Source organism: Narcine bancroftii, chromosome 2, assembly GCF_036971445.1.
Source record: "Narcine bancroftii isolate sNarBan1 chromosome 2, sNarBan1.hap1, whole genome shotgun sequence".
NCBI classification, from domain to species: domain Eukaryota; kingdom Metazoa; phylum Chordata; class Chondrichthyes; order Torpediniformes; family Narcinidae; genus Narcine; species Narcine bancroftii.
This window is the reverse complement of record NC_091470.1, coordinates 367,421,888-367,447,635: the sequence shown is the minus strand read 5'-3', so window position 1 is coordinate 367,447,635 and position 25,748 is coordinate 367,421,888. Positions and strand designations below refer to the sequence as shown.

The following is a 25,748-nucleotide window of genomic DNA, read 5'->3' as shown; positions in this document are numbered from 1 at the left end:
CAAACGCACTGACCACACAGACTCCTCAGGGGCCAACGACCTCCATCCCAGGTGATCACCTGCATGGTGGGAGACAGCGAGCAACGGTGGGAACGCCAGCCAGTCGGAGATCAGCGCTGCTGTGACGTCATTCCCATGCCAGTGCAATAAGTCAGGTAGGGGTGTAGGGGTGAAGGGGTCTTCTTTCCACACTTCATAATAGTGCACAAGCTACAATGTTGACCCTGACAGGTCCAACCAGCAGTTGGATGTGAAGATGACAGAACAAACAGCTCTTCCTGCCGTTCCGTTGAAGCTGCCAAATTTCTGGGTCTTGTGTGGTTTGAACAGGCCGAGGCCCAGTTCCACCTCCAACAGATCAACGCCAACGAGGACTTCAGTGACCCTCAGGAAAGTCGCAGCCTCGGCGGAGATGCTCTGGAGAGAGAAGAAAGAAAATGGCACCTTGCTGGAGCAGGTCGCTAGGGCCCGCACAAAGCCATAGCAAACAAAGAGGCAAGTGGACACCCCAACACAACAGTAAATCAGTGATGGGGTGTGGGACCCATCGATGCCGCCCACCCTGCATGTTTCAGGGAAACACCATGGCCAACCGTCATTAATGGCTGCGGTGGTTGGCCAACTTGACATCCTCATCCACGTGTGGGACTCTGTCAGGAACGCACTTCCTCATGGACATCCACGTCAAAATAAGCGTCTTCCAGCCCTCAGATTGGCAAACCGGGACCGGCACTGAAGGTAGCAAACAGCACCACCATACGTATGTTTGGCACCCGCACCATTCCCCTCTGCTTCGGCAGCAACAAGTTCACGTGGACATTCACGATTGTGGCTGTGGCACAACCAATCCTGGGGGCAGACTTGCTGTGAGCCCACTGCTTACTGATGGATCTTAAAGGGTGCCGATTGATGCACGCCATGATTTTTTAAACCACGCCCTGGGGGAATTAAGTTACTGCTGCCCCATCTCAACTCCATTATGCTATTTGATAATGCATTCACACAGATCTAGTGGAGTTCCCTTCAATCATGGTGCCACAGTTTTCCGCTGCCGAGCCAAAGCACGGTGCAAGGCGCATCCCCCGCTCTATGTCAGGGTGCACCGCCTCCACCCCAAGATGCTCACCCTTACCAAGAGGGAGCTTTAAAAAAAAAATGGAAGAGCTAGGGATAGTGCGGTGTTCCAACAGCTCCTGGGCCTTCCTCGCACATGGTTCCAAAGGCAGCAGGAGGGTGGAGGCCATGTGATGACTATTGCCTCCTCTTCAAGGCCACCACACCCGACAGGTATCCCGTGCCATACATCCAAGACTTTACCATTAACTTGCAAGGGGTAAGGGTGTTTTCAAAAGTTGATCTCATCAGGGGCGATCATCAGATCCCAGTCCATCCCAATGACATCCCCATCATTACCCCTTTTGGACTCTGAATTCCTGAGAATTTTTGGGCTTAAGGCCTTCCAGAGGCTGATGGATGTAATGGGTCAGGATCCTCCATTTGCATTCATCTATTTGGACAATAGTCTCATCACCAGCCACAACAACATTGAGCACGCAGCCCACCTGAGGCAACTGTGCTCCCGGCTGCAGGAATTCAGGCTAACTATAAACCCTGTTACGTGCCAGTTCAGGTGGAAACAATTGATTTCCTGGGGCATCGGATCCACAGGCACAGAACAAAACCCCTGCTCGAGAAGGCATTTTGCCAAGCCCCGCACAGTGAAGGGGTTGCAAAAATTCGCCGGTATGATTAACTTTGATCACCGATTCATACCGGCAGCAGCTCGCATCATGTGCCCCCTTTTTGTGCTCATAGCAGGAAAGGGTACTTGGGACAATCAAGCCTCGGAGGCGTTCCAGAAGGCCAAAGACACTCTAGCCAAAACCACCCTTCTGTACACCACAGGCCAGAGGTGCTAACCTTCCTCACAGTAGACACAGTAGACACCTCCTACCTCCAGTAGGGGGCATATTGGAACTTTATTGAAGGACTGTCGCAGCTCCTGGCCTTCTTTAGCAGGCACCTCCGTCACCAAAACTCAAATACAGAGCCTTTAACAGGGAGCTATTGGCATTGTATCTGGCAGTCAAGAACTACCGGTATTTCCTGGAAGGCAGGCAATTCAAGATCTTCACAGACCATTGACCTTTGGCTTTCATAAAGTGACTGACCCATGGTCGGCCAGGTAGCAGCAACACCTTTTATACGTGTCTGAATTCACCATGGATATCCAACAATTGCGGACAAGACCAACGTGGCGGCTGACACATTGTCACACCCCACAATCGAGTCTGTCCAGGCCCTGTCCCAGGGAATAGACTATTCTGCCCTAGCCAAGGCACAGCAGGAGGACCCTGAGATCCATGCCTACAAAACAGCAGTTTCCGACCTCAGGCTGGAGGGTGTCGCCATCAGTCCTGGCAACCAGGTGCTCCTCTGTGACGTCTCCAGCAGAAAACCCTGCCCCATCGTGCTGGCAGCAGGTCTTCAACGGAAAGCACAACCTGGCACAGCCAACCATCAGGACTTCTGTTAAAATAGTGGACAGTAGGTTTGTCTGGCACAACCTCCGGAAACAGGTCAGTCATTGGGCCAAGGCCTGGACATTCTACCAGACATCCAAAGTGCAGATGCACATCAAGGCACCTCTCCCTAGACGTTCGAGCCAGAAGGATGTCGTTTCAGCCACGTCCATATTGACACTGTAGGGCCACTGCCAGTCTCCTGTGGGGAGAGATATCTGTTCACCATGATTGAAGGCTCCACGAGGTGGCTGAAGGTGGTCCCGCTGGCCGATACACCACCAAGCCTTACACCAGGGCAATAAATCACCTGGGTAGCCACGCAGACCCCACGGGGGCCAAAACTCTCACCACCCGCACAACAGGAAACAGTGAGCAATGGCAGGAACGCTGCTGTCAGAGATCAGCATTGCCATAACATCACTCCCGACGGTAGCAGAAAGGAGTGAATATAAGCAGAGCTGGCAATGTAATAAATGAGACTTCGACTCCTCGTGTGTGTCTTCTTTCTACACTTTACGGTAGAGTGCAAGGTACAATATCTATGTTTCAGTATTTATTTCATTTATAGTAGCATCAGTGTGGCCCGCCGTTCAACCACTCGCACATCACTCAGCCCACACATGGTAAAAGGTTGTCCGCCCCTGTTCTCGACGGTACACCCTGCAGCGACTATGTGCTGGTGGTGCAGAGAATAAACGTTTTAGGCTGATTCATTTGATGCCAATCTTCGTGCTGTTTTGTCCTTGATTGTGTGAAGCTCCTTGCAAGTTATTGGCACTACTGTCATTCAGGTAAGCAGAGAGAATTCCAGTACAGCTTTCTTGTGTCTTGTAGATGCTACAAGGCCTTGAAGTAACAGGAAGTGAACCATACATTGAAGGTAAGCCTCTATTTGCAGTCATGGTTCAGTTGATACAGGAGCAGAAATAGGCCATTCAGTCCATTGAATCTGCCAATCATGAGCTGACCCATTTTCTCACTCAACCCCACTGCCTGGCCTACTCCATGTAACCTTTGATGCCCTGGCTAATCAAGAACCTATCAATCTCTGCCTTAAGTACACCTGGCCTCCACAACTGCCTGTTGCAACAAATACCCTCAGATTCACCAACCTTTGGCTGAAAAAATTCCTTTGTATCTCTGCTCTAAATGGACATCCTTTAATCCTAAAGCTGTGTCCTCTTGTCCTAGACTTCCCCACTGTTGGAAACAGCATTTCTACATCTACTCTGTCCATGCCTTTGAAGATTTGATATGTTTCAATGAGATATCCCCATGCACCCCCCTCCAACTCTCCTATATTCCAATGAGTACGGGGCAAGAGCCATCAAATGTTCCTTATCAGATAACCCTTTCACCCCAGAATCATACTTGTGAACCTCCTCTGAAGCCTCTCCAAAGTCAGCACATCCTTTCTTAAATGAAAAAGCTCAAAATTGATCACAATCCTCCAAGTGAGGTCCCATCAGTGCCTTATAAAGCCTCAACATCACATCCCTGCTCTCATTCTTCTTGAAATGACTGCCAGCATTGTATCCGCCTTTTTCATTACTGATCCAACCTGCAAGTTTACCTTCAGGCTATCCCGCACGAGGACTCCCAGGTCCTTTGCATTTGGGAACTTTCAATTTTCTCCCCATTTAAAAAAAGTCTGCCTGTTTATTTCTTCTACCTAAGTGCTTGACTGTACACTTTCTGACATTGCATTTAATTTGCCACTTCTCACCCCATTCTCTTAATGTGCCTAAGTCATTCTATACCTTCCCTGTTTCCTCAGCATTATCTGCTCTTCCACCTACCTTCGAATCATCTGCAGACTTAGCCATGATAGGATTGGGGTTCACAGTGGCAATGTCATGACATGAAGTTTGGAGGTTAGACTTGTGGAAGATGGCACGATTCAGCATCTTTCTGGTGCATGATGTTACTTGCCACTTATCAGCCTATACCTGATCACCTCTAATTTGTTAAAATAGATTTGTTCTGCCTTGTTAACAAGGAATATCCAGGCTGTTGAATAGATGACAATATCATAACTATACTAGAAAACTTTGACAGCAGTCTCAGCTAATGCTGGAGCACAGGTCTTCAAGACCGCAATGAAACACAAAGTCACTCAGCATCCAGAGGGAAAGGATATATTGAAGAAGGGCTCAGGCCTTAATCGTTGGTTATGTATCTTTACCTCCTCTGAACACTGCGTGACCTGCTGTGTTCTTCCAGCATTTCTGTGTTTGTTTGCAAGACTACAGCTGGGAGGCTATAAAGCCTGCAGTTGATTTCCACAGCTGCTGTGGTGGGATTTGAACTTGGGTCTCTAGGTTAACCACCATTTCCCTGATCATTTCATTTCCCTGATTCAACCAAATGTGACAACATCAATAAGTTCCTGTTGAATCATTGATTGATGCATTTTAATAAAGAGAAAAAAGCCACATGTAAATATAAACGTGGGCACAATCCATGGACACAATGGTTAGACCACACGGCCCATTTCTATGCTTGCATTTGTGTACACCGACGTGTGGTTATTCCTATGGGCATCAAGTTTATCCTGATTTATTTAACATGCAAATAATCATGTTACAAAAAAGTTCATAACTAATTTAATTTCCATGCAGAAATGAAAATGAAGAAAAATACTATTTTAATACTTAATAGTGGAATAGATCAAAATCCGAACTTTAGATTCACGACCAAAATCCTATGTTGTTCAATTTTGCCATCCTTTATTCACTCAGATTTTGCACTTCAGACATGTTAGTTTTATAACATGGATGTATCCCATCTCATCCGTGCCAATTAAGTTCTTTGAGCTAGTCCCATATGCCTACATTTGGCCCACATCCATCTAAATATGCTGCAATTGTGCCTACCTCTATCACTTATGCTGGCAGTTCATTCCTCTTTGTGAAAAAAGGTGCCACTCAGGATCCTTCTGGAATCTTTCCCCCCCTCCCACCTTAAGTCTATACCAGTGGTTTTCAAAATTCTCCCTTAAACTCACATTCCACCTTAAGTAATCCCTATGCCATTGGTGCTCTGTGATTAATAAGGGATCGCTTAAGGTGGGATGTGGGTGGGAAGGGAAGGTTGTGAACTGCTCTAGACCCAATTGTTACTGAAATATTTTGCTTGAGAAAAATTGTCAATGGCCCATTTCCTTTGGAGTTCTGAAACCGTGCACATAACGAGTCAATGAAGTACAATTAAAACTGTGGTTTTCAAACTTTTTCCTTTGCATTCACATACCATCTTAAGCAATCCTTTACTAATCGCAGAGCACTTAGAGCATAGGGAATACTTAAGTGGGAAGGTGAGTTTGAAACCCACCGATATATATACCCTCTAGTTTTATATTCCCCTACTCTGGGAAAAAGATTGTAACCATGCTTCTTATTAATGTCCCTCATGATCTTATAAACCTCTCCAGACTACAAAGGAGAAAAATGGAAAATGCAGATACTTACATGTACATATACTTGTCCAGCTTTGATGCAAAATGCCGTGGCATCTGGCCACATCCGTAATAATTGCGATCACTTTCTGGTATGTGATCAACATCATGGAAAATAAGGCAGTCCCATTCTAGATCTTTCATAGCCTCCACAAAGCCAACATTGAAGAGCATTGCACGATTAAAGGGAAAGTTACCAGCCTGGGAAGAAGAGGGATGATAGAACTAACCAAATGTTTGAGTTATAGCAAAGCAAACATTGTATCGACTAGGAGTGTATTGGAATGGATGTCTCATTGGTAACAAAGGCAAGAATGAGGGTTACAGCAACAGATGAGTTGAGATATAGATAAGAGTCATGCTGTATTAAGGTAGTAAGAGGTGGACAGACAGTGATGTTTGGATACAGTCCCAAAACTAAATTTAGAGTCTCAAAGGTGATAACAAAGATGTGAACTGCCTGGTTCAGCCTCAGAGATGCTTAAGCCATGACTGGGAAGTAGAATTTGTGACAAAGGACAGGAAAATGCTTTGGCCTTTAGTTTCTTGTCACTTGCACTAAGGTACAGTGAAAATTTGTGTGCTATCCAGTCAGCCCACAAAAAGTCACCACTCTCTGGTGCCATTTTGAATTAAAAAAAAAACACAGAAATCCGCATGGTGAGCAAACCAGAGATTAAAAATTCCAGGAATTAAAGAATTATCATATGAGGAGTGTTTGACGGCTCTTGGAAGAATTTTGGAAAATGACGGTGGTGGGGGGGGGGGTGGGGGGAGGTGCGGTTGTAGAGGAAGGCTCTCATTGAAACTTTTCAAATGTTGAAAGGCACAGACAGAGATCGTGAACAAAAGTTGTTTCTCATGGTGGGAGAGTGCAGGACAAGATGGGACTGCAGCATGTCCACATTAGGTCATTTAAGGCAGAGATTGATAAGTTCTTGATTAACCAGAGCTTCAAAGTTATGGGGAGAAGGCAGGCAGTGGGGCTGAGTGGGAAAATAGATCAGCTCATGATTGGGCTAAATAGTCTATATCTGCCCCTATACTTTATGGTGTAAAGATTTAATTATGTCAATGTTCAACCTACATTTTAACACACAGGCTAATCAAAATCAGTTCTGGTAAGAGCCTATATGTTTAAGTGCAAGAAATTTCCATTTGCTCACTGGTCAATCAAGCAGTTGACAACTTCGCAAAAGGGGCAATGAATTTTGTGACATATTCCTGACAACAAATTCTTATTCTGATCATGAGAGCTGGCAAAAAGGTATCATCATGTAGGTAAACCACGTTGCTTTCTCCTAACTAGGCATTGTTAATTGTAGAAAATCAATTAGGATGATTTATTAAAACATGTCACTTAGGGGATGATGAAAGTTACACCGAGTTCCTTTGTTTCCCTCCACAGATTGCATCTGATACTGTCTCTCAATATTGCCCTGATCTCATCCTTAATTAAGAAATACTGTAACCATTTAAAATAATCCAGATTAAATTGCAGTTTGTCCTGTGTTCAATCAGCCCAAATACATGGAAGCTATGATAATGCACATTATACGATTAAAGTCTAATCCATAATAGTATGATGTACAGGCAGGGTCTATCTTACGGCCAGGTTCCATTCCCCCAAGAACCAACTTTCAATGCAAGTGAAAAAATGGCACTTTTCTACAGTAACCTATATCATAGAACATTACAGACCCTTCAGCCCACAATGTTGTGCCAACCCCGATACACAGATTTTTTAAAAACTACATCCCCCCCCCACCCCGAACTTCATAACACTATTTTTCTTGCATCCATAGGCCTGTCTTAAAGTCTCTTAAATGCCCTAATTTTTCCAGCCTCCACCATCACCCTTGGCAAGGCATTCCAGGCACCCACAACTTTCCGTGTGAAAACACCTCCCCTAAACTTCCCTCCCTTCACTATATACAGGTGCTCTCGGGTGCTTTCTACTCCAACCTTGGGAAAAAGATGCCGGTTGACCTCTAGGATTATGAGAGACCTATTCTACAATGACTTAATAGTCATCTCTCATCTTCCTTCACTCCAAAGAGAAAAGCACAAGCTCGGCTAACCTTGCCTCATAAGATCTTTTCCAATCCAGGCAACATCCTGGTAAATCTCCTATGCACCCTCCCCATAGCTTCACATCTTTCCTGAAATGAGTTGACCGGAACAGAACACAATATTGTTTTATAGAGTGCAACATTACTTCACGATTCCTGAACTCAACTCTAATGAAGCCCAGCATACGATGGGCCTTCTTAACTATCCTTTTCTTTCTTTTTTCTTTGGCTTGGCTTCGCGGACGAAGATTTATGGAGGGGGTAAAAAGTCCACGTCAGCTGCAGGCTCGTTTGTGGCTGACAAGTCCGATGCGGGACAGGCAGACATGGTTGCAGCGGTTGCAGGGGAAAATTGGTTGGTTGGGGTTGGGTGTTGGGTGTTTCCTCCTTTGCCTTTTGTCAGTGAGGTGGTTGCTCTGTATATACACTATAATTATTTCACTTCATTGAACAATCACCATAACACTTATCCATAATTAAACTATTGAACAATCTACTATATCCCGTCTGTGATGAACAGCACAAAACATTATTACTACTTTGAAGAATACTTCATAACTGCACGGAAGGATTCAATGGAGACATATAGAACAGTAGTGGACCATTTCAGGCCACAAGTTCGCGCTGCCCAAATGACACCCAATTAACTTACACCCCCAGTACGTTTTGAACAGTGGGAGGAAGTCAACGTCCCCGGGGGAAAACCCACACAGAGCTGGGAAGAATGTACAAGCTCCTTGGGATTTGAACTTTGGACCCAATCGCTGGCACTGTAAAGACGTTGTGCTAATGGCCACACCAACCATGTTGCCTTTTTGATGAAGGGCTTAAGCCTGAAATGCTGGTTATGTATCCTCATCTTTGCTAACATCAAGTACTCAGTTTGACCTGCTGAGTTTCTCCAGCATTGTGCTTTTATTTTCTTGATTTTACTTATGAATTTTGTGTTATGGTCATGACAATGCACATTCCAAGCTCAAGGCACCCCTCCCCTCCTGGATTCACTATCAAATATCAATTAATATTCTCAAGACAATGCAGTTAAGATACATTTCTTTAACTAATCTGAATTCCCGATCTCATCCATAATAGGAGAAATTGCAATTCACACCTATTACGACACCCAAGTTCTAAGTTGTAATCCAGCTTCTATGAAAATAAATGACTAGTTGCACTCAACATCAATACCCATGAGAGATTTACCTGCTCAATAACATAGAAGCCAAACTGTACGTGCTGTCTCTGAAGCATTGGAATCAGATGTCGAAATAGAATTGGAAGATGTTCGTGTCGATTGCGGAATGGAATCAGGATGGCCACCTGAAAGTCAACAGTAACTTTTTCAAGCATCTGGGAGGAAATATTCAGTGGAAATTATACAGCTGTGTATAATAGGAGAAATTTTGAAACTTCAACCCTACTTAAGATTATTCCAACACTTTGGCATCATTCACTTCCTAAAGTCAATTGTTTTCTCCCACCTGCCCTCAGAGTCAGGGTTACACATCTCAGAAACAGCCCGTTTTGCCCAATGTCCACGCTGACCAAGGTGCATTCCTGATTGAGCCCCAATTGCCTCCATTTGGTCTTTATCCCTTCAAATGCCTTCCTACCCACAAACCTGAACTAATGTATTTTTGATGTTGCAATTTTACCCATCTCTACCCCCACTTCCTCTGGCAGCTCATTCCACTTTACCCACGCCCTCTGTGTGAAAAAAATGCCGCTCCGGTCCTGTTTAAGTCTTTCCCCTCTCACCATAAACCTATGAACCTACTTTATGGACTCCCCTACTTCTCCCTCCCCATATCTCTTCTCCTCCTCCTGATATTATGGATCTCCACATAGTCATTCCTCCACCCCCCCCAACTCTAGAGAAAACAGTACCAGCCTCTCCTCGTAACTCAAGTCTGTCTCTCCCTCAAAATACTTAGAAATCCATTCTGCACCCGCTCTAACTTAATCCCATCCTTTATGTCACACGGTGACAGAACTGCACTTCGAGGTGCTGCCTCACTAAACATCCTATACAGCTCTTGTCCTACCCCTTGTCCTCAGCAAGCATGCTAGATGCCCTCCTCACTGCTTTAGTTACAAGTGTTGGCATGATCAGAGAACTATGAATGTACCCCTAGGTCTATGTTTTACAGCACTCTACAGAGCCTTACCATTTATTATAGAAGTCATGCCCTGGTTTGACATCTCAAAATACAATCACCAACCCCCACTCCCCAAGCTGCTCTGAGTTAAATTCCATCTGCTTCTTTAGATTTCTCCAGTTAATCCCTTTTCATCATTAACTCATGTTCTCTGGTCTCACCTCCCCTCAGTGGAAAAAGCCTACCTATATTTACACTCTCCATCCCAATCAATTTTAAATCCCTCTATCAAATTTCCCCTCACTCTTCTACAATCCAGGGAACAAAGTCCTAACCTGTTTAATCTTTCCCTGTAACTCAGTCCCTTAAGTCCAGGCAACATCCTAGTAAGTCTTCTCTGCACTCTTTCAATCTTATTGATAGATTTCTTTTAGTTAGGTGACCAAAACTGCACACAATATTCCAAATTTGGGCTCAAAGTTATCTTATATAACTTTACCATAACATCCTAACTCCAATACTCAGTACTTTAATTTCTGAAGGCCAATATGCCAAAGGCTCTCTTTTCAACTCTATCTACCGGTGAACCCACTTTCAGGGAACTATGTATCTGTATTCCCAGATTTTCCACCGCATTCCTCAGTGCCCTACCTGTTGCAACCTTCATCAGTGTCCACTGCACCATTGACTTTGGTGTTATCTGCAAACAGACTAAACATGTCACATACATTCTCATCCATATAGTTCAAAGACATGACAAGCAGCAGGAGACCAAGCATGGATCCCTACTACTGACGCATCTGCATTCACATAAAGGCCTAATTTCTAGAGTGCAATGTCAATGAATTTCTCGGGAGGATTTATTTTGCACAGTGCTTCCTGCAAAGATGCGGACATATCAACAATTTGACGTCTCACCTTCCAGCGGGGTTTGCAGTCACCTGGCTTCCAGTGGCCTCCAGATTTTATTTCTATATCTTGTGAAAATACATGTTGGATTTCTTCCATGCTGATTTCACTCATGTTAACATTAATAATCCCCTCTAAAAAGACAAAAATATATTGTTAAAGTCAGGTTTATCGTCACCTGATTGTACAAATACAACCCGATAAAAAGCGTTCTCTGGTCCTTGGTGTTTTAAATAAAAAGCACCCAACCAGACATAACCCACGTACAGACAACTAATAAGCATGTAGGACAAGTATTTTATCTATAAAAATAAATAAATATTGTTTCGTACAAATGAGTCTTCTGTACAATATATGAAAATCAAACTTTTGAGGCTTGACATAGGTTACAAGGATTTTGTGGCTAAAATGCTTACATCAGGTGGTCAAGTAGGAATTTCCTAAAGCTTTCTGCTAGAACAGGAGTGGGCAACCTACGATCCGCAGGCATGAAGGCCACGGTTCAGATATCCGGCCTGCAATCAAAATTGATCCGCAGTGCCAGCGCCACCCACCTCCACGGCCCGATGCCGCTGCTACCCCATCTCACGGTCTGATGCAGCCGCCACCACCTCCCCCCAGGTCTGACACTGCTGCCAAAACCCTGCCCCCCCCCCCCCACCAGTGCGCCGCCACAATATACCCCCACACCCTGGTCCAACGTTGCCATAAAATCAGTGTGCCCCCCCACCCCATTCAACCCCTGGCTCACAATCTGGTCCATGCATGGTCAAAGTTTCCTCCCTGAACCCACCAACCCGTGCTAGAACAATTCAGCACCCGATCAGAGCATTCTGCTTCAGGAACTCAGCAGGCCAAGCAGCATCTTCTTAAAAAGGAGATAAATTGTGGCAGATTTTTTTTAGTGTAGGTCACATACAAGCACTTCAAAACAAATCTCATTGAAAATGCTGGAGCTCTGCTCAAGCCAGAGAGTCCAGGCTCAGAGTGCCTTTGCAAAGACTTTCAAGAATGTCTATAAGGACTTCACAAGTAGATATTAATTGGACATGCTGTGGATTATTGTTTTGGAAAGCAACAGATGAACAACTCGGAAGATTAGGTCTGGTGCTGCTGTCTGTCTGAAGGCAGTTGGCTGCTCTAAGAGGGTCATGTGGTTTTCTCTGAGAGAGAGCTAGAGAGTATTCATTTCTATAGTTCAGCAGCAGCAGGTCGGACTGGAACAGGACAAGCTGGCAAGCTTGTGGAAAAACCCCATTTTGAAGAAGGGTTGTGAGTTCTTAGTTCAGCCTGGTCAAAGCCCTTGTGGTCCATACAAGAGGAGAGGACTGGCTGCATAATGTTTCACTTGAAATAAGCGAAACAAAAAGGAACTCTGTGGTGACCTGAAAGAAAGAAGTTATCATCTGGAAAACCCTGGTGGGGCAAATCTCTGGTGAAAGAAACCTCCACATCTCTGTTTTAAATAGGTGTCCTTCAATCCTTAAGTTGTGCTCTCTTGTCCTAGACTCCCCTACCATGGGAAACAACTTTGCCCACATCTACACTGTCCTGGCCTTTCAACATTCAAAATACTTTAATGAGGTCTCCCCTCGTTCTTCGGAACTCCAAGGAGTCCAGACCAAGAGCTGTCAAATGTTCCTCATATGCTAATCCCTTCATTCCAGGAATCAATCCTGTGAATGCCAAAGATTTAGTTGTCTCTCCCTCCCCTGAAGTAACGTATAATAAATATGGCAAGGCTTGATGCCAACTGACATCTCACACAATCACTAACAGAATATTCTAGCAAGGAGAATCACTGTGTAAAGCGTTTGAAGAACTGGAATAAAAACTGTAAACATTCACATGGGTGGAATGGAAAACACTTCTTATTCAGAGAGGACTTACTCATCGATGGCAGCTTTTCAGGACAAGGCAAACCTGGAGAATATGTGAAATCTTCTGGAAGATATGTTCCACCCTGACCAAGGTATTCACTTGAATTATACCCTTCAAGATAATCTGACAGGAAAATTGACAATGTGACACGGTCAATCAGTACAATAGAACTGAGGGATAGATCTTAAATAATACATTAGAATTACATTATTGAGACTCAGAAAGGGCCCAAGTATTTAATGCTGCATTTTATCATCTGCTTTTTCCACAGACACATCCAACCTCCACACATCCCGTATATATACACAACACACATACAAAACACAGTGTTGTTGATATCTGGAGAACGCTACTACAGAACACAATGGAATCATTTTAATTGATCCTCTCAGAGGCATTGAGCCAGCTATATAAATAGACAAGGCCGAAGTATATGGTCCTAATGGGGGCAACTGGGTTAGTGCAAAGAGGCAAAAGGGTTGGCAGGGATGCAGTGGATCGAAGAGCGTGTTTCTGGGCTACATAACTACGACTCCACGATTCAGTGGTAATCCTAATGAAATGAACCGTCTAACTGTAATAAAAGTATGAACAGACTTAACAATATCACATTATGGTTAACAAAAAAGCAGAATACTTCATACATTTCTCTTACAGTCGTAGTAAGATTAGCAAAATATCTATTCAGTAAAGGAGGAACATCCTTCTTAAAGACTAGCTTGTTTCTGTGATTATGGAATTGATGGGGGAAGATCAAAATCAGTTTTACATGGCAACCAGTGGGAGTTAGTGACTCCTGCAATGTTCACAGCCATGTTTATATTTCATAGCTGGTTAATGAGGCTGGGAAATCAACAGTTTCCTCTGGCTGATATTTTTCCCCCTTAGCTCCAAATAGCTCTGGATCATCTCCACTGAGCAAAATAAGGACCAAGATAAAAGGGAAATGTAATAATGAAAACTTTTGATAGGATAAAAGATCTAAGGCAATGAGCTTAATATAGTTAGTAAGTGAAAATGTTTTGGAGAAGGCTCTTCATTCAGAACACATGGTAACATTGGTCCTCGTCACATTGTGAGCTGAAAGGCCTCTACTGTGCTGTAATCTTCTCTTTCTTGCCAGACTAATTAAACAAAGCAAATCTTTTAAGGGAAAATAGATAAATAGTTGAAAGAGAAATAACTTCATAACTTTAGAGGCAGAGCAGAATTAAAGCATAACTTGGAATGCTCAAGTAGCAAAAGAAAGTGGGCAGAATAGACTCCTCTTGTGCTATGTTTTATTACAATTCTATGTTTTGTATGTCTATGAAATCAAAATCTGCTTTTAATTAAAGACGGAATCTCAAAATTATTCCCGCAAAGGTAAAAACAAAGTATCAGGAATCGTAGATGGTCAGGGAAACAAAGGGTTATATAAAGGATAAAAAGGGAGGCATTTGGTAGGTATTAAGAACAAAAACAGGGAAGGCCATTCAAGAGTATAAAAGTGTAGTAAGGTCCTTAGAAACATAATTAGGAGGGCAAACAAGACTTAGAAAATATCACTTGAGGACAGGATTAAGGTAAATCTGAAGGTGTTTGAAAAGAGCAAAAGAATAACCAGAGAAAGTGTTGGGACCAAAGGGTCTGTGCACGGAGCTACAGTGTGGTACGAAATGAATATTTTTCATTGATGCACAAACCAATCTGAACAGCAGGAGTGGGAAAAAAACAATGATCAACAATTGCAGCTGAAACTTTTTCGTCAAGAATGCAGCCTCTCAAACGTCTGCTTTTCATAAAGGAATCATGCTTGGAGGAGGATTCAGCTAAACCGAGAGTGTAAGCCTCCAAGTAAAGGGGAGATACTCAATGGCTTAAATTATTAGTACAGCATGCATAATCCCCATCTTCAATAAAGGTAGCAAGTAAAAGCCTGGAAATTTCAAACCTGTGAGCCAGGCATCAGCAGTGAGGAACTCAATGGAGAAAAATTCTGAGGGACAGAATTAACCATCAGTTAAAAAAGCAGAGACTAATCAGAGATAGCCAGAATTACTTTGTTAAGGGCAGATCCTGTCTGACCAATCTGGTTCAACTTTTTGAAGAAGCAACAAATTGTATGCATTCACTTTTACCATTTTACAAGTTTGAGGGCATTAAGGGCGATGAGGGTGGTGTGGTTCATGTGATTTCAGTCGGTGCACTGACAAGATTCCACAGGGTAGACTGGAATCCAGGACAAGTTGGTAAATTAGATCCAAAATTGGCTTAGCATTAGGAGACAGAGTAAGGATCAAGAGTTGATTTTGCGGTTGGATGCCATGACCTGTGGTGTTCCACAGAGATTGGTGCACTTGGATGTGGATGTAGAAAGCATGGACAGCAAGATTACAGATGATAGGACAATTGCAGTCCTTGGCTAAAAGAAACATCAATGTGTTGATGAATGGGCTGAGAAGTGGCAGATGTAGTTTAATTCAGAGAAATGAAAGGTGATGCATTTTGGTAGTATCAATGAGGCCAAGACAAACACGATGTATGTTAGGGTCTGAGGATTTATAGAGGTACTAAGGGACATTGGAGTGCATGTCCACAGATCTTTGAAGTTGACAAGTAAATAACATGGTTAGCATATGAGATATTGGTCTTCATTAATTGGAGCACAGAAAATAGAAGTATGGAGGTAATGCTCCAACATTATGAAATCTTGGTTAGATCTCTTGCAGTTCTAATCACCAAGCAGAGATCTGACAGAAACAAAAAAACAATCTGCTGGAGGAACTCTGCAAGTCAAGCAGTATCAGTGGGAGAAAAAGAATCATCAACATTTCAGATCAAGACTGCACCCAGATGCAGGTCACTCGGCAGAATAATAGTTTGGCACAGACTAAAAGGGCCTGTTTATGTGCTGTAATGTTCCATGATTCTATAATCTAAATGTTTTGTTAATTAAGTAAACCTACTGCAGGTAGGCAAGTGTATAGTTCAAGTCTCAATGATAGCAAGTGTTGTGAAACCTGTAAATTATAGACACATTACGTGTAGTCAAAACTATCTTGTCTTTTTGAAAGTTGACTGGACTTCTTTTTCCATTCAAACTCTCAGCTTGAGAGAGACTGCTCTATTCCTGAGATGGAACATGGAGAGTTTTCAATCTCAATGGCAAATAGCAAGAAATTCCTGTTCGAGAATGCTCAGAAATAGTCAGCATGGCTTTGTGAGGGGTAGGTCATTCCTCACGAGCCTAATTGAGTTTTGTGAGGAAGTAACAAAATAAATTCATGAGGGTAGGATGGTAGATGTGGTGTGTATTGATTTTAGTAAGGCATTTGACAAGGTCTCCCATGGTAGACTCATTCAGAAAGTCATGAGGTATGGGATCGATGTAATCTTGGCCTTGTGGATTCAGAATTAGCTTGCCTGGAGAAGCAGAGGTAATACAGGTAGACCCTGACTTACGATGGGATTTGCTTCCAGGACTTCAACCGAAGTTTAAAATATCTTAAGTCAGGGTCTGTACAATTTATTTTTGAACTGTGTTATCTGTACAGTTCAAAAATAAACATAATATGACAGTCTTATCGTGTTTCTGGAATAAGCCACAAAAAAATAATTGAAAGCAGAGTTAATACTCTGGTAAATAATCAGTCGAAATAACAAGAGCTACTCAAAAAGACCCAATCTTGATGCAATTGTTCAGGAATGGAATGTTCAGGCACAGGTCAGCAGGGACTTCGGAAGCTCAGGCTTCTGGCAGGAGTGGGGAAATTGGGCTCCCAGCATGCTTTCTATAGAGGAGCACCGAAATGATGATGTTTAGAGGGGAGTGGTGGTGGTGAGAAGTGATCTGCACTGATTGGACGGAAGCATCTCTTTCAGACGTAAAAGCAACCACATTGATACAGATAGACCCTGATTTACCATTATTCATTACAGATTCTAATCATCGTACCTTCGAAATATCGTAAGTCGGGGTCTATCTGTAGTAGTTGGAATGTATTCTGCCTGGAGATCAGTGACTCGGGGTTCCACAGGGATCCAATTTTGGACCACACTTTGAATAATGTGTTCAGTTCATGATAGAAAGGATGTGGAAGCTATGGAGAGGATGCACTGGAGATTTACCTGGATGTTACCTGAAATGGAAAATGTCTTTTGAGGCAAGAATAGAAGAGCTAAGGCTTTTCTCTGAGGTATAAAAGGATGAAAGGTGACCTAATAGAAATCTACAAGATTATGGGCAGCCTGCACATTTTTTCCCCAGGATGAGAAGTCATCTGTACAAGGTGAGAGGAAGTTTAGGGGAGACATCAGAGATAAGTTTTTTTTTTTTACACAGTGAGTAGAAGGCACTTGAAATGCATTGCCAGGGCTGGTGATGGGGGCTAGTACAAAAGAGCTTGATTTCCTATTTGTAATTTGTTTTGCCTAAATTAGCCAATTTCATTTGAAGTTCTACCATGCAATGTCCATGCATGGTTCCTGTCTCCTTTTGAGAAATTCAATGCTCAACAAGTTATTTGAAAAACTCATGTCTGAATAATAAAGTCTGCCTACCTGTGCCATTCAGAGTATTGTTCCTCTTTGTGTAGCGGTCTCGAATTAGAATGCCAATAGTTCGCACGTTGTCCCTCAACATTTTGCCTTGAGCTTGCATCATGAAGAGGTAGGTATTGGCTGAAGGATGAAACCATGGTTACTTAGCACCAACTTTCAAGTTAACCAAAACAAATTGTTTATAACCTTATTGCCTATAAACTTCCTGATTAAAACTGACTGAGCCATGACCTCTTACCTGTTTAGCCTGTGATTATTTTCCATTATTGAATCAGACAGGCACATGGATTCAAAAAAAAAAAAAAAAATAGGGTTATGGGTATGAGGTAAGGAACGTTTAGTTGAGTGGTTCTCAACCTTTTTCTTTCCACTCACATACCACTTTAAGTATTCCCTATACCATAGGTGCTCTCTGATTAGTAAGGAATTGATTAAGGTGGTATGTGGGTGGAAAGAAAAAGTTTGAAAACTACAGGTACATGATCCTTTATCTGGAACCTTTGGGGGATAATGTGTTTGAATTTCGGATTTTTCCGGATTTCTGAAAGCCCACCTGAATTGTATTGCCGTATCCACCCCTACCCCCTTTCAGTCGCCCTGCCGTCTCCCCCAAACCTCCCTCACCTCCCCGACTCACGCTGCCGGTCTCTCGGCTGCCCGACTTGCGCTGCCAGTCTCTTGCTCGCCCAACTCGCTCTGCCGGTCTCCCCCCTCACCTGCCCGACTCGCGCTGCTGCCTCTCTCCCCCCCTTGCCGCATTTTGGAGCTTTCCAGATCTTAGATGTCCAGATAAAGTACTGTTTTAATCATCCCTCATTGACTCGTTATGTGCATGGTTTCATAACTCCAAAGGAAGTGGGCCAATGACAATTTTTATCAAGCCAAATATTTCAGAACAGAATCAACAAACAGGAATTTTAAAGCCACTGTCAATGAGGGACATTAAGTTATCGACCAACCTGGCAGTGATTAGCTGGATTGACTTTGCACTATTATCTGTGCTTCGGTCATACGCCTCCAGTTTCCCCATGTTTCCAATATTGCACTAAGGTTTAACACAACTCGGTTACGATTTTTCAATTGACGTGACGGAATACAGAGTTACTTATGCTGTTCTCTCAGGGCCCCCAAACATTGCACAAAAATTCTGCATCCAAGTACATCTCGATCTGGTGCAAAGCCAGAAAATGTTCACAGGCAAACGAAATGGAACAAATGGAAAAAAAAAAATCCCAGCCTAATATCTTTGACAAAAGATCCAAGAACATTACAACATAGAACAGGCTGTTATACTGAATCTACTCAGCAAACTAAACCTTCCCTACATCACACCCATAACACTCTATTTTTCTTGCATAGATTAACTAATAACTCTCCTTTGGCTATTCCAGTGGGACAGCAGCCAACACTGTGCACATCTTACAATGAACTTGTCACCTAGAGTCAAGACTGCTTCATGTTTAAAATCTGTTATTCTTTATGAACTGATTTTTTTTAAAAACTTACATCACATGAGAATTCATGCATCCGTGACCCTGGGAATAACAGTATATAAAGAAACCCAAAATATACCAATTTACACACAAGTAAAAAAGATTTGCTGTGACTTGGATTTTCAGTGGACATCAAGAAAAAAAATGTGACAACTAACAGAGTTCTGAGGAAGTTTCCGCACACGTTTACGTGCCTCCTTGTAACTAAAAAAAGACTAAAACTGCAAGTAATTCACTTTATTCTTTCATTGGAAGCGAAATAGCCCCTTCCACTTCAATTACTGGCTAACACAACCATCTCAATGACAAAATATATGAAGGCAGAAGCACAAAAATCTGCAGACACTGTGATGAAGTAATGGTCCCTTTCACATTTGCAAGTGGTCCCAGGAATTAATGGCCAATCGGCCAAAAAGGGTCTAGTTTGGAATGAAAATTATCTCAACGGTGGCATTGAGATAATGTCATCTCACACTGGGAATAGAGTGCCTCGACCCTTAGTGCAATTCCAGGCATCTGCAGATGCCGTCGTTGCAATCAGACAAGTCTCTTTGGCTTGGCTTCGCGGACGAAGATTTATGGAGGGGGTAAAAGTCCACGTCTGCTGCAGGCTCGTTTGTGGCTGACAAGTCCGATGCGGGACAGGCAGACACGATTGCAGCGGTTGCAAGGGAAAATTGGTTGGTTGGGGTTAGGTGTTGGGTTTTTCCTCCTTTGCCTTTTGTCAGTGAGGTGGGATGGGCAATTGCATTCTAGGACAGAAATGATGAAGGTTTTTGCACGAGTGCAGGAACATGAAGGAAGAAAAGATTAAAATGATGGTATTGTGGCAGCCTGCCACCGCAGAGATCGAGCCAGCATATCGTGCAGCGCACGCGGTAGTAAACAGCAGCATAACACACTGACAAAAGACAAAGGAGGAAAAACCCAACACCCAACCCCAACCAACCAATTTTCCCCTGCAACCGCTGCAACCGTGTCTGCCTGTCCCGCATCGGACTTGTCAGCCACAATCGAGCCTGCAGCTGACGTGGACTTTTACCCCCTCCATAAATCTTCGTCCGCGAAGCCAAGCCAAAGAAGAAGAACACACTGCAAGACGTCCCGTTACACAGCGAACCGGCGCAATTGAAAGCTGGGGCAGTACAAGACCCAGCGGCCCTAAAATGGCACTGGCCAAGCTGCCCAGCTAACAGATCAATAAACAGGCTGGGAAAGAAGGGTATTCACATGCAAGAATGTTCCTGCTATTGTTATTCATGCAGCTGATATCGGCCAATGGCAGGAATTTCAACTGCATAAAAGGAGCCTTTCTAGCCTCAATAGATCTCAAGAGTTTAACCTCCCGCACTGTGATTGTGTGTTTCTTTGTAGCAGTCGACTACAGTATAAACTTTGCCGTGGGAAAGTCACAGCAGGAGAGAAAGAGAGGAAATTGCTATAGCAACAGCGGACAATTTATGAAAAGCATTGGAAAGTTGGTAGCACTAATTGTGCACAATTTATAAAGACCGTGGGAAAAAGTGATGGCGGACCTGCCCTCCCAGAATTCTATGCAGCAGAGAAACCATTCTATGAGTGTTACATGCACACAGCTCTTTCTCTGCTCCACAGAATTCTGAGAGGGAAGACCTGCCATTGCCTCCCCCCCCCCCCCCACCCTTCCACGGTCTTTATAATTGTGCATGATAGTGTTATCAACTTTCCCACGATGTTTAAAACTTGTCAGCTATTGCTATTTAATGCTAGCACTTTCCCACAGTCCCTTATAAAAGTGTATATAGGTTGGCATAACAACAACAGGGGCTGAAGGACTCATACTGTGTTGTACATAAAGCTTAATTATGTTATGATTAGGCATGATTAATTTTGTTTAAATATAAGTTCATAATACGTTGATCAGGATTTAGGGCAGGTCCACCAATGCTTGATGTGTCATGACGTCACCAGAAGGTAGAGCAGCCCTAACCTGGGGATGGCTCCTTGCATGTGTGAATGCATGCAGGGTCCCAGTTAAGAGTGGTGAAGAGTGAACACTGTGACAGATTATGTTGTGTTTGTATTTTATATAGATATGTTTTTGGGAGATCAATTGGGGCAGGGTTTTTTAGTGTAGGGCGCATACAAACACTTAAAATCAGATCTCATTTAAAATACTGGAGCCTCTGCTCAAGCCGGACAGGGCGGCTCCTAGGGGCCTGTGCAAAAACTTTGGGGGGGGGGGGTGCCAAGAGATTGTTTTGAAAAGCAACAGATGAAAGAGATCGGAGTAGTTCCAAGCCACAGGCTGTCTGGAGTGCAGCATGCTGTTCGAAGAGGGTCATGTGGTTTTTACAAGCAGAGAGAGTCGAACAGCTTTTTCTCAGAGGGAGAGAGAGAGGGGGGAGATGATTTCTGTAGTTTTTACAGTTCAGCAGCAACAACTGGGACTAGAACAGGACAAGCTGGCAAGCTTGTGGAAAAACCCCATTTGGAAGAAGGTTGAGTGCTTAGTTCAGCCTGGTCAAAGCCCTTGTGGTTCATACAAGAAACAAAAAGGAACTCTGTGATGACCTGAAGAAAGAGGTTATCACCTGGTGGGGCAAGTTTCTTCGGCAAGACATTGCAGTGGCTTATTAAAAAGGATCAGTTTGTGTCCAGGAAAAACAAATCTCTCTGAAAACCAACAAAAACCTTTCTGAGTGGTCACCTTGTGAATCCTGGTGAACTTCATAAATGTTAAATTCTGTGTACAGTTTAAGAATTGCCTGCAACCAGTGAACTTGGAGGAATGAGAAGCGAGATTGGACTGTGAATCAAAGAAGTTTTCTAAACTTACAAACAATTTACATATACGTGCGCTTAGAATTAGAAGGGTTAGATAAGTTAAAGTTTGATCCTGTTTTCATGCTTAAAGATAATTAAAAGCAACTTTTGTTGAAGTGACCATTTGTCTTGGTGAATATCTATTGCTGCTGGGTTTTGGGGTCCTCTGGGCTCGTAACAACAGCAAAACCACCATGCCTATCCCGGGACACTGAATGGCGGATTCCAAAGTGTAAAAGGGGCTAAAAACACAATACTGGAGAAACTTAGCAGGTCAAACAGTGTACTTTATGTAGCAAAGATGTGTAATACATAACCCAATGTTTCTGGCTTGAGCCCTTCATCAAGGTAACCATGAAGGCCATTGGCGCAACTGCCGTTACTAACTTGCTAATTATGTTCCAAAATGTGTTACTTTCAAGTCAGAATTGATAGACAAAAATCAAAGCATAAAAGATAAATGGACAACAAAGTGTAGGAGAGAAACACAGAAGTCTGTAGACACTGTGAAAACAGAAATGCTAGAGGAATTCAGCCAGTTTTGCAACGTCCAGAGAAGATGAAGATATATAACCGACCTTTGGGGCCTGAGCCCAAATAATAAAGGCCATAAAGCCCAAAACGTTGGTAATATATCTTATCTCTTATGCACGCTGTAAGACCAGCTGAGTCCCTTCAGCATTTATTATGCGTTTTTTTAATTAAAATATTGAAGAAAACTGAATCAAAAAAATTTTTCTTCTATATTTTTTTTATTAAAATATAGAAGAAAACTGAATCAAAAAATTAAAGAACAACTCAGTGTAAAGCAGTTTTTCCACTACAACTCAGCCCCAGGTGGATGGAAATATCAACAGCTAATTTGTATTTAAATATAAAAGCAGTAACAATATAATGGCAGATATGTAATAACAAACAAAACTCACCTCCAGAAATTAAACACAAATAAGTTTGGACTTCAAGTGTTTTAACATCAAATAGTCTACGAGAAAAAAATGAATGCAATTTCATGTTCAAGTATTATCAAGACAAGCCATTCTCAACCTTTTTTTTTAAATCACTCTGCTCAAAGTTTATGGGTCCCCTTCCATGTGAATCAATGAAGTTTATTTGGTTTCTTTTGTACTTCTCTCCTAATGACTACATAAAACATAAAAAAAATGTTGATTTCAATCCATGGCCCCCTTAAATGTCCGTGGTCCCCTTTATGTGTGCTGTGGCCCATTTGGGAGCCATATGGCCCCTATTGAGAATGACTAATCTAAACCTTCACACAAGTTGCACTGTTAGAACCACAGAATTACAGCACAGAAACAGGTTACCTCGCCCCTTCTAGTCCGTGCCGAACCATTTTTTTTCCCTAGACCCACTGACCTTTACTCAGTCTATAGCCCTCCATGCCTCTCCCATCCATGTCCAAATTCTTCTTGTGTTAAAACTGAGCTGGCATTCACCACTTCAGCTGGCAGCTCATTCCACACTCCCAACTCTCTCTGTGCGAAGAAGTTCCCCCTAAAATTTTCCCCTTTCACTCTTAACCCATGACCTCTGGTTTGTATCTCACCTACCCTCAGCGGAAAAAGCATACCTACATTTACTCTATCTACCCCCCTCATAATTTTAAATACCTTACTCAAATTACCCCTCATTCTTCTATGGTCCAGGGAATAAAGCCCTAACCTGTTTAACCTTTCCCTGTAACTCAGTTCCTGAAGTCCGAGCAACATCCTAGTCAATCTTCTCTGCACTCTTTCCATCTCATTGATATCTTTCCTGTAGTTTGGTGACCAAAACTGCAAATAATCCTCCAAATTTGGCCTCACCAATGCCTTATACAACTTACCATTACATCCCAACCCTGTACTTAATACTTTGATTTATGAAGGCTAATATGCCAAAAGCTCTCTTTACAACCCTGTGACACCACTTTCAGGGAATTATGCATCTGTATTCCCAGATCTCTCTGTTCTATCACACTCCTCAGTGTTGTTCAGTGTAATTAAATATTCTCTATTACAATTAGTACAAGAAAAAAAGTGGTGTTTCAATAGGACAGACAGGTCTTTTTTGTTAATGGAGTGGTTCATGGGCCTGATAGCAATTGGAAAAAACTATTCTTGAACATACAGGTGCTAGACCTCAAATTTGTGTACTTTCTCCCCAAAAGTAGCAGTGAGAAGAGGTTGTGACAGGGTGATGGGGGGGGCCTTTATGATGTTGGCTGACTTCTTGAGGTGGTACCTCACACAGATATCTTCAGTGAATGGGCTTGGCAATGTTTGGTACTTTCTGCAGTCTTCAGCCTTCTTGGGCATTTGAACAACTAAATAAGGCCTTGACATGGCCAGTTAGCATACTTTCCACAGTTAATCTACAAAAAAATGTTTTGGTGTGGCTTCTTCACAGTTGCTTCAATGTGCTGGTTCCAAGAGAGGTCCTTCATAATCTGGACTCACAAGAACTTGAAGGTACTTGTCCTCTCCACCATCATCCTGTCAATATTGACAGGTGGGTGGGTGGTCCCTCAGACTGCCCTTCCTGAAATCCACAATGAGTTCCTTGGCAAAAAGGGAACAGTGCTGGGGACTAAGCTTGCAGTCTTGAGATGCCATATCAAAAAAGAATCTCAGGGTTGTATGTGATATCATGTATGTACTCTTACAATAAAGCTGAAATCTGAATCTGATGGTCAATGAGAAGGAATGAAACCAATGAGTAAGTCGAGGCTCCAGATGCAGAGGGTTGGCAGAGTCCCACATCATGTAGAAATAACACACACGAGAGGAAACAAGCTCGACTGCAAGTCTAAAATACACAGCAATGCTGAAAAGGCAAGGGAAACCGGAGCGCCCAGGGAAAAACCACACAGACACGGAAAATGTACATACTCCCTACTGAGAGCGTGGGATTCAAATCCTGGTCCCAATCACTGGCGCTGTAAAGGCGTCGTGCAAACTGCTACACCAACTGTCCTGTCCACAGGTATTGCCAGTAGAACTAAGCATCAATCTGAATTTTTTTTGATAAAAATGTTTTCATCTAATATCATTGCAATAGCGCTTTGTGTAATGTTCTTCACGTTTCAGGATCAATTACTGTGGTACCATGTTCTTGCCTCAGAGTGGCACATAAAAATGTGTTACTGAACCATCTATCGTCCACTGGATAGTATGACCTTAAAACCATAGGCAACATCTTGTAATGATATGCCACTGCCACTATAGGAAAATGCATTGAGAAGTAATCAGCTTGTTCAAAATTTGCTTTTACCTGAGATTTGCCCCTTGTCAAGGTGAGGATTTGCCCCTATACTTGGTTGCTGCCTTCCCTACTATTTCAAAAAAAGTTTTTACCCTGCAATCAAATAATTCCTCCAAATATACAGCATTTCATTAGGCCCAATCTTTCTTGGCTGTGCAGAAGTCTGAGACTTCCCTGGTTTGAATGGTTGCATTGCCAATGTGTATCAATCAGAGTTCAGTACTGTAGCCTCTTGAAATGCCTTGAACAGTTAGCAAAGCCCCGTCCCAGCTTTAAGGGCTGGATGGGGTTTCATAATTTTATAGATCTGATATTTAAAGGCTGTTGAAATTTAATTTATTTTTACAAATGTTTATCACTGAACGTACCTGAAAATAATTTAAAAAGTTAGAGAAATGAAATAACCTACAAAAAAATTAATTTCTAATCCTTTGCCCTTCAATCCTCATTGAAATTGATGGGATTTCAAATCTTGCATCACGCCGAACCTGATTCAAGAAGTATTTTTTTCAAGTAATGCTGAGCCTGCCAGTCTGACAAGCCCCATGAAGGAGCAACCTGACAGATTTGGCCAACTTAATCTCAATTCTTTAAAAGAAAAATACACGAGTGAAAGCAACTGAGCATGAAAATCGTGAAGATTGAATTGAATTTGTCTCTGTAATTTCAGAAATCATGAAAACCAGATTTACTAGAAGATCTAA

General features: G+C 42.7%; 1 protein-coding gene across 4 annotated transcripts in view; it reads right to left on the bottom strand.

Annotated features, from left to right (window-relative positions):
* b4galt6 (UDP-Gal:betaGlcNAc beta 1,4- galactosyltransferase, polypeptide 6) overlaps positions 1-25,748 on the bottom strand; it is a 60,123-nt gene that overhangs the window by 18,938 nt on the left and 15,437 nt on the right. For 3 of the 4 annotated variants that reach the window (XM_069922564.1, XM_069922567.1, XM_069922566.1), the window contains exons 2-6: positions 17,486-17,605; positions 12,953-13,066; positions 11,072-11,196; positions 9,258-9,374; positions 5,996-6,183 (exon numbers count right to left, since the gene is read on the bottom strand). In XM_069922564.1, coding sequence (XP_069778665.1) covers positions 5,996-6,183; positions 9,258-9,374; positions 11,072-11,196; positions 12,953-13,066; positions 17,486-17,605 — 664 coding nt within the window. Of the gene's footprint in view, positions 1-5,995; positions 6,184-9,257; positions 9,375-11,071; positions 11,197-12,952; positions 13,067-17,485; positions 17,606-22,709; positions 22,766-25,748 lie in introns of those variants that run through there. The other variant, XM_069922565.1, reaches the window with a different exon arrangement.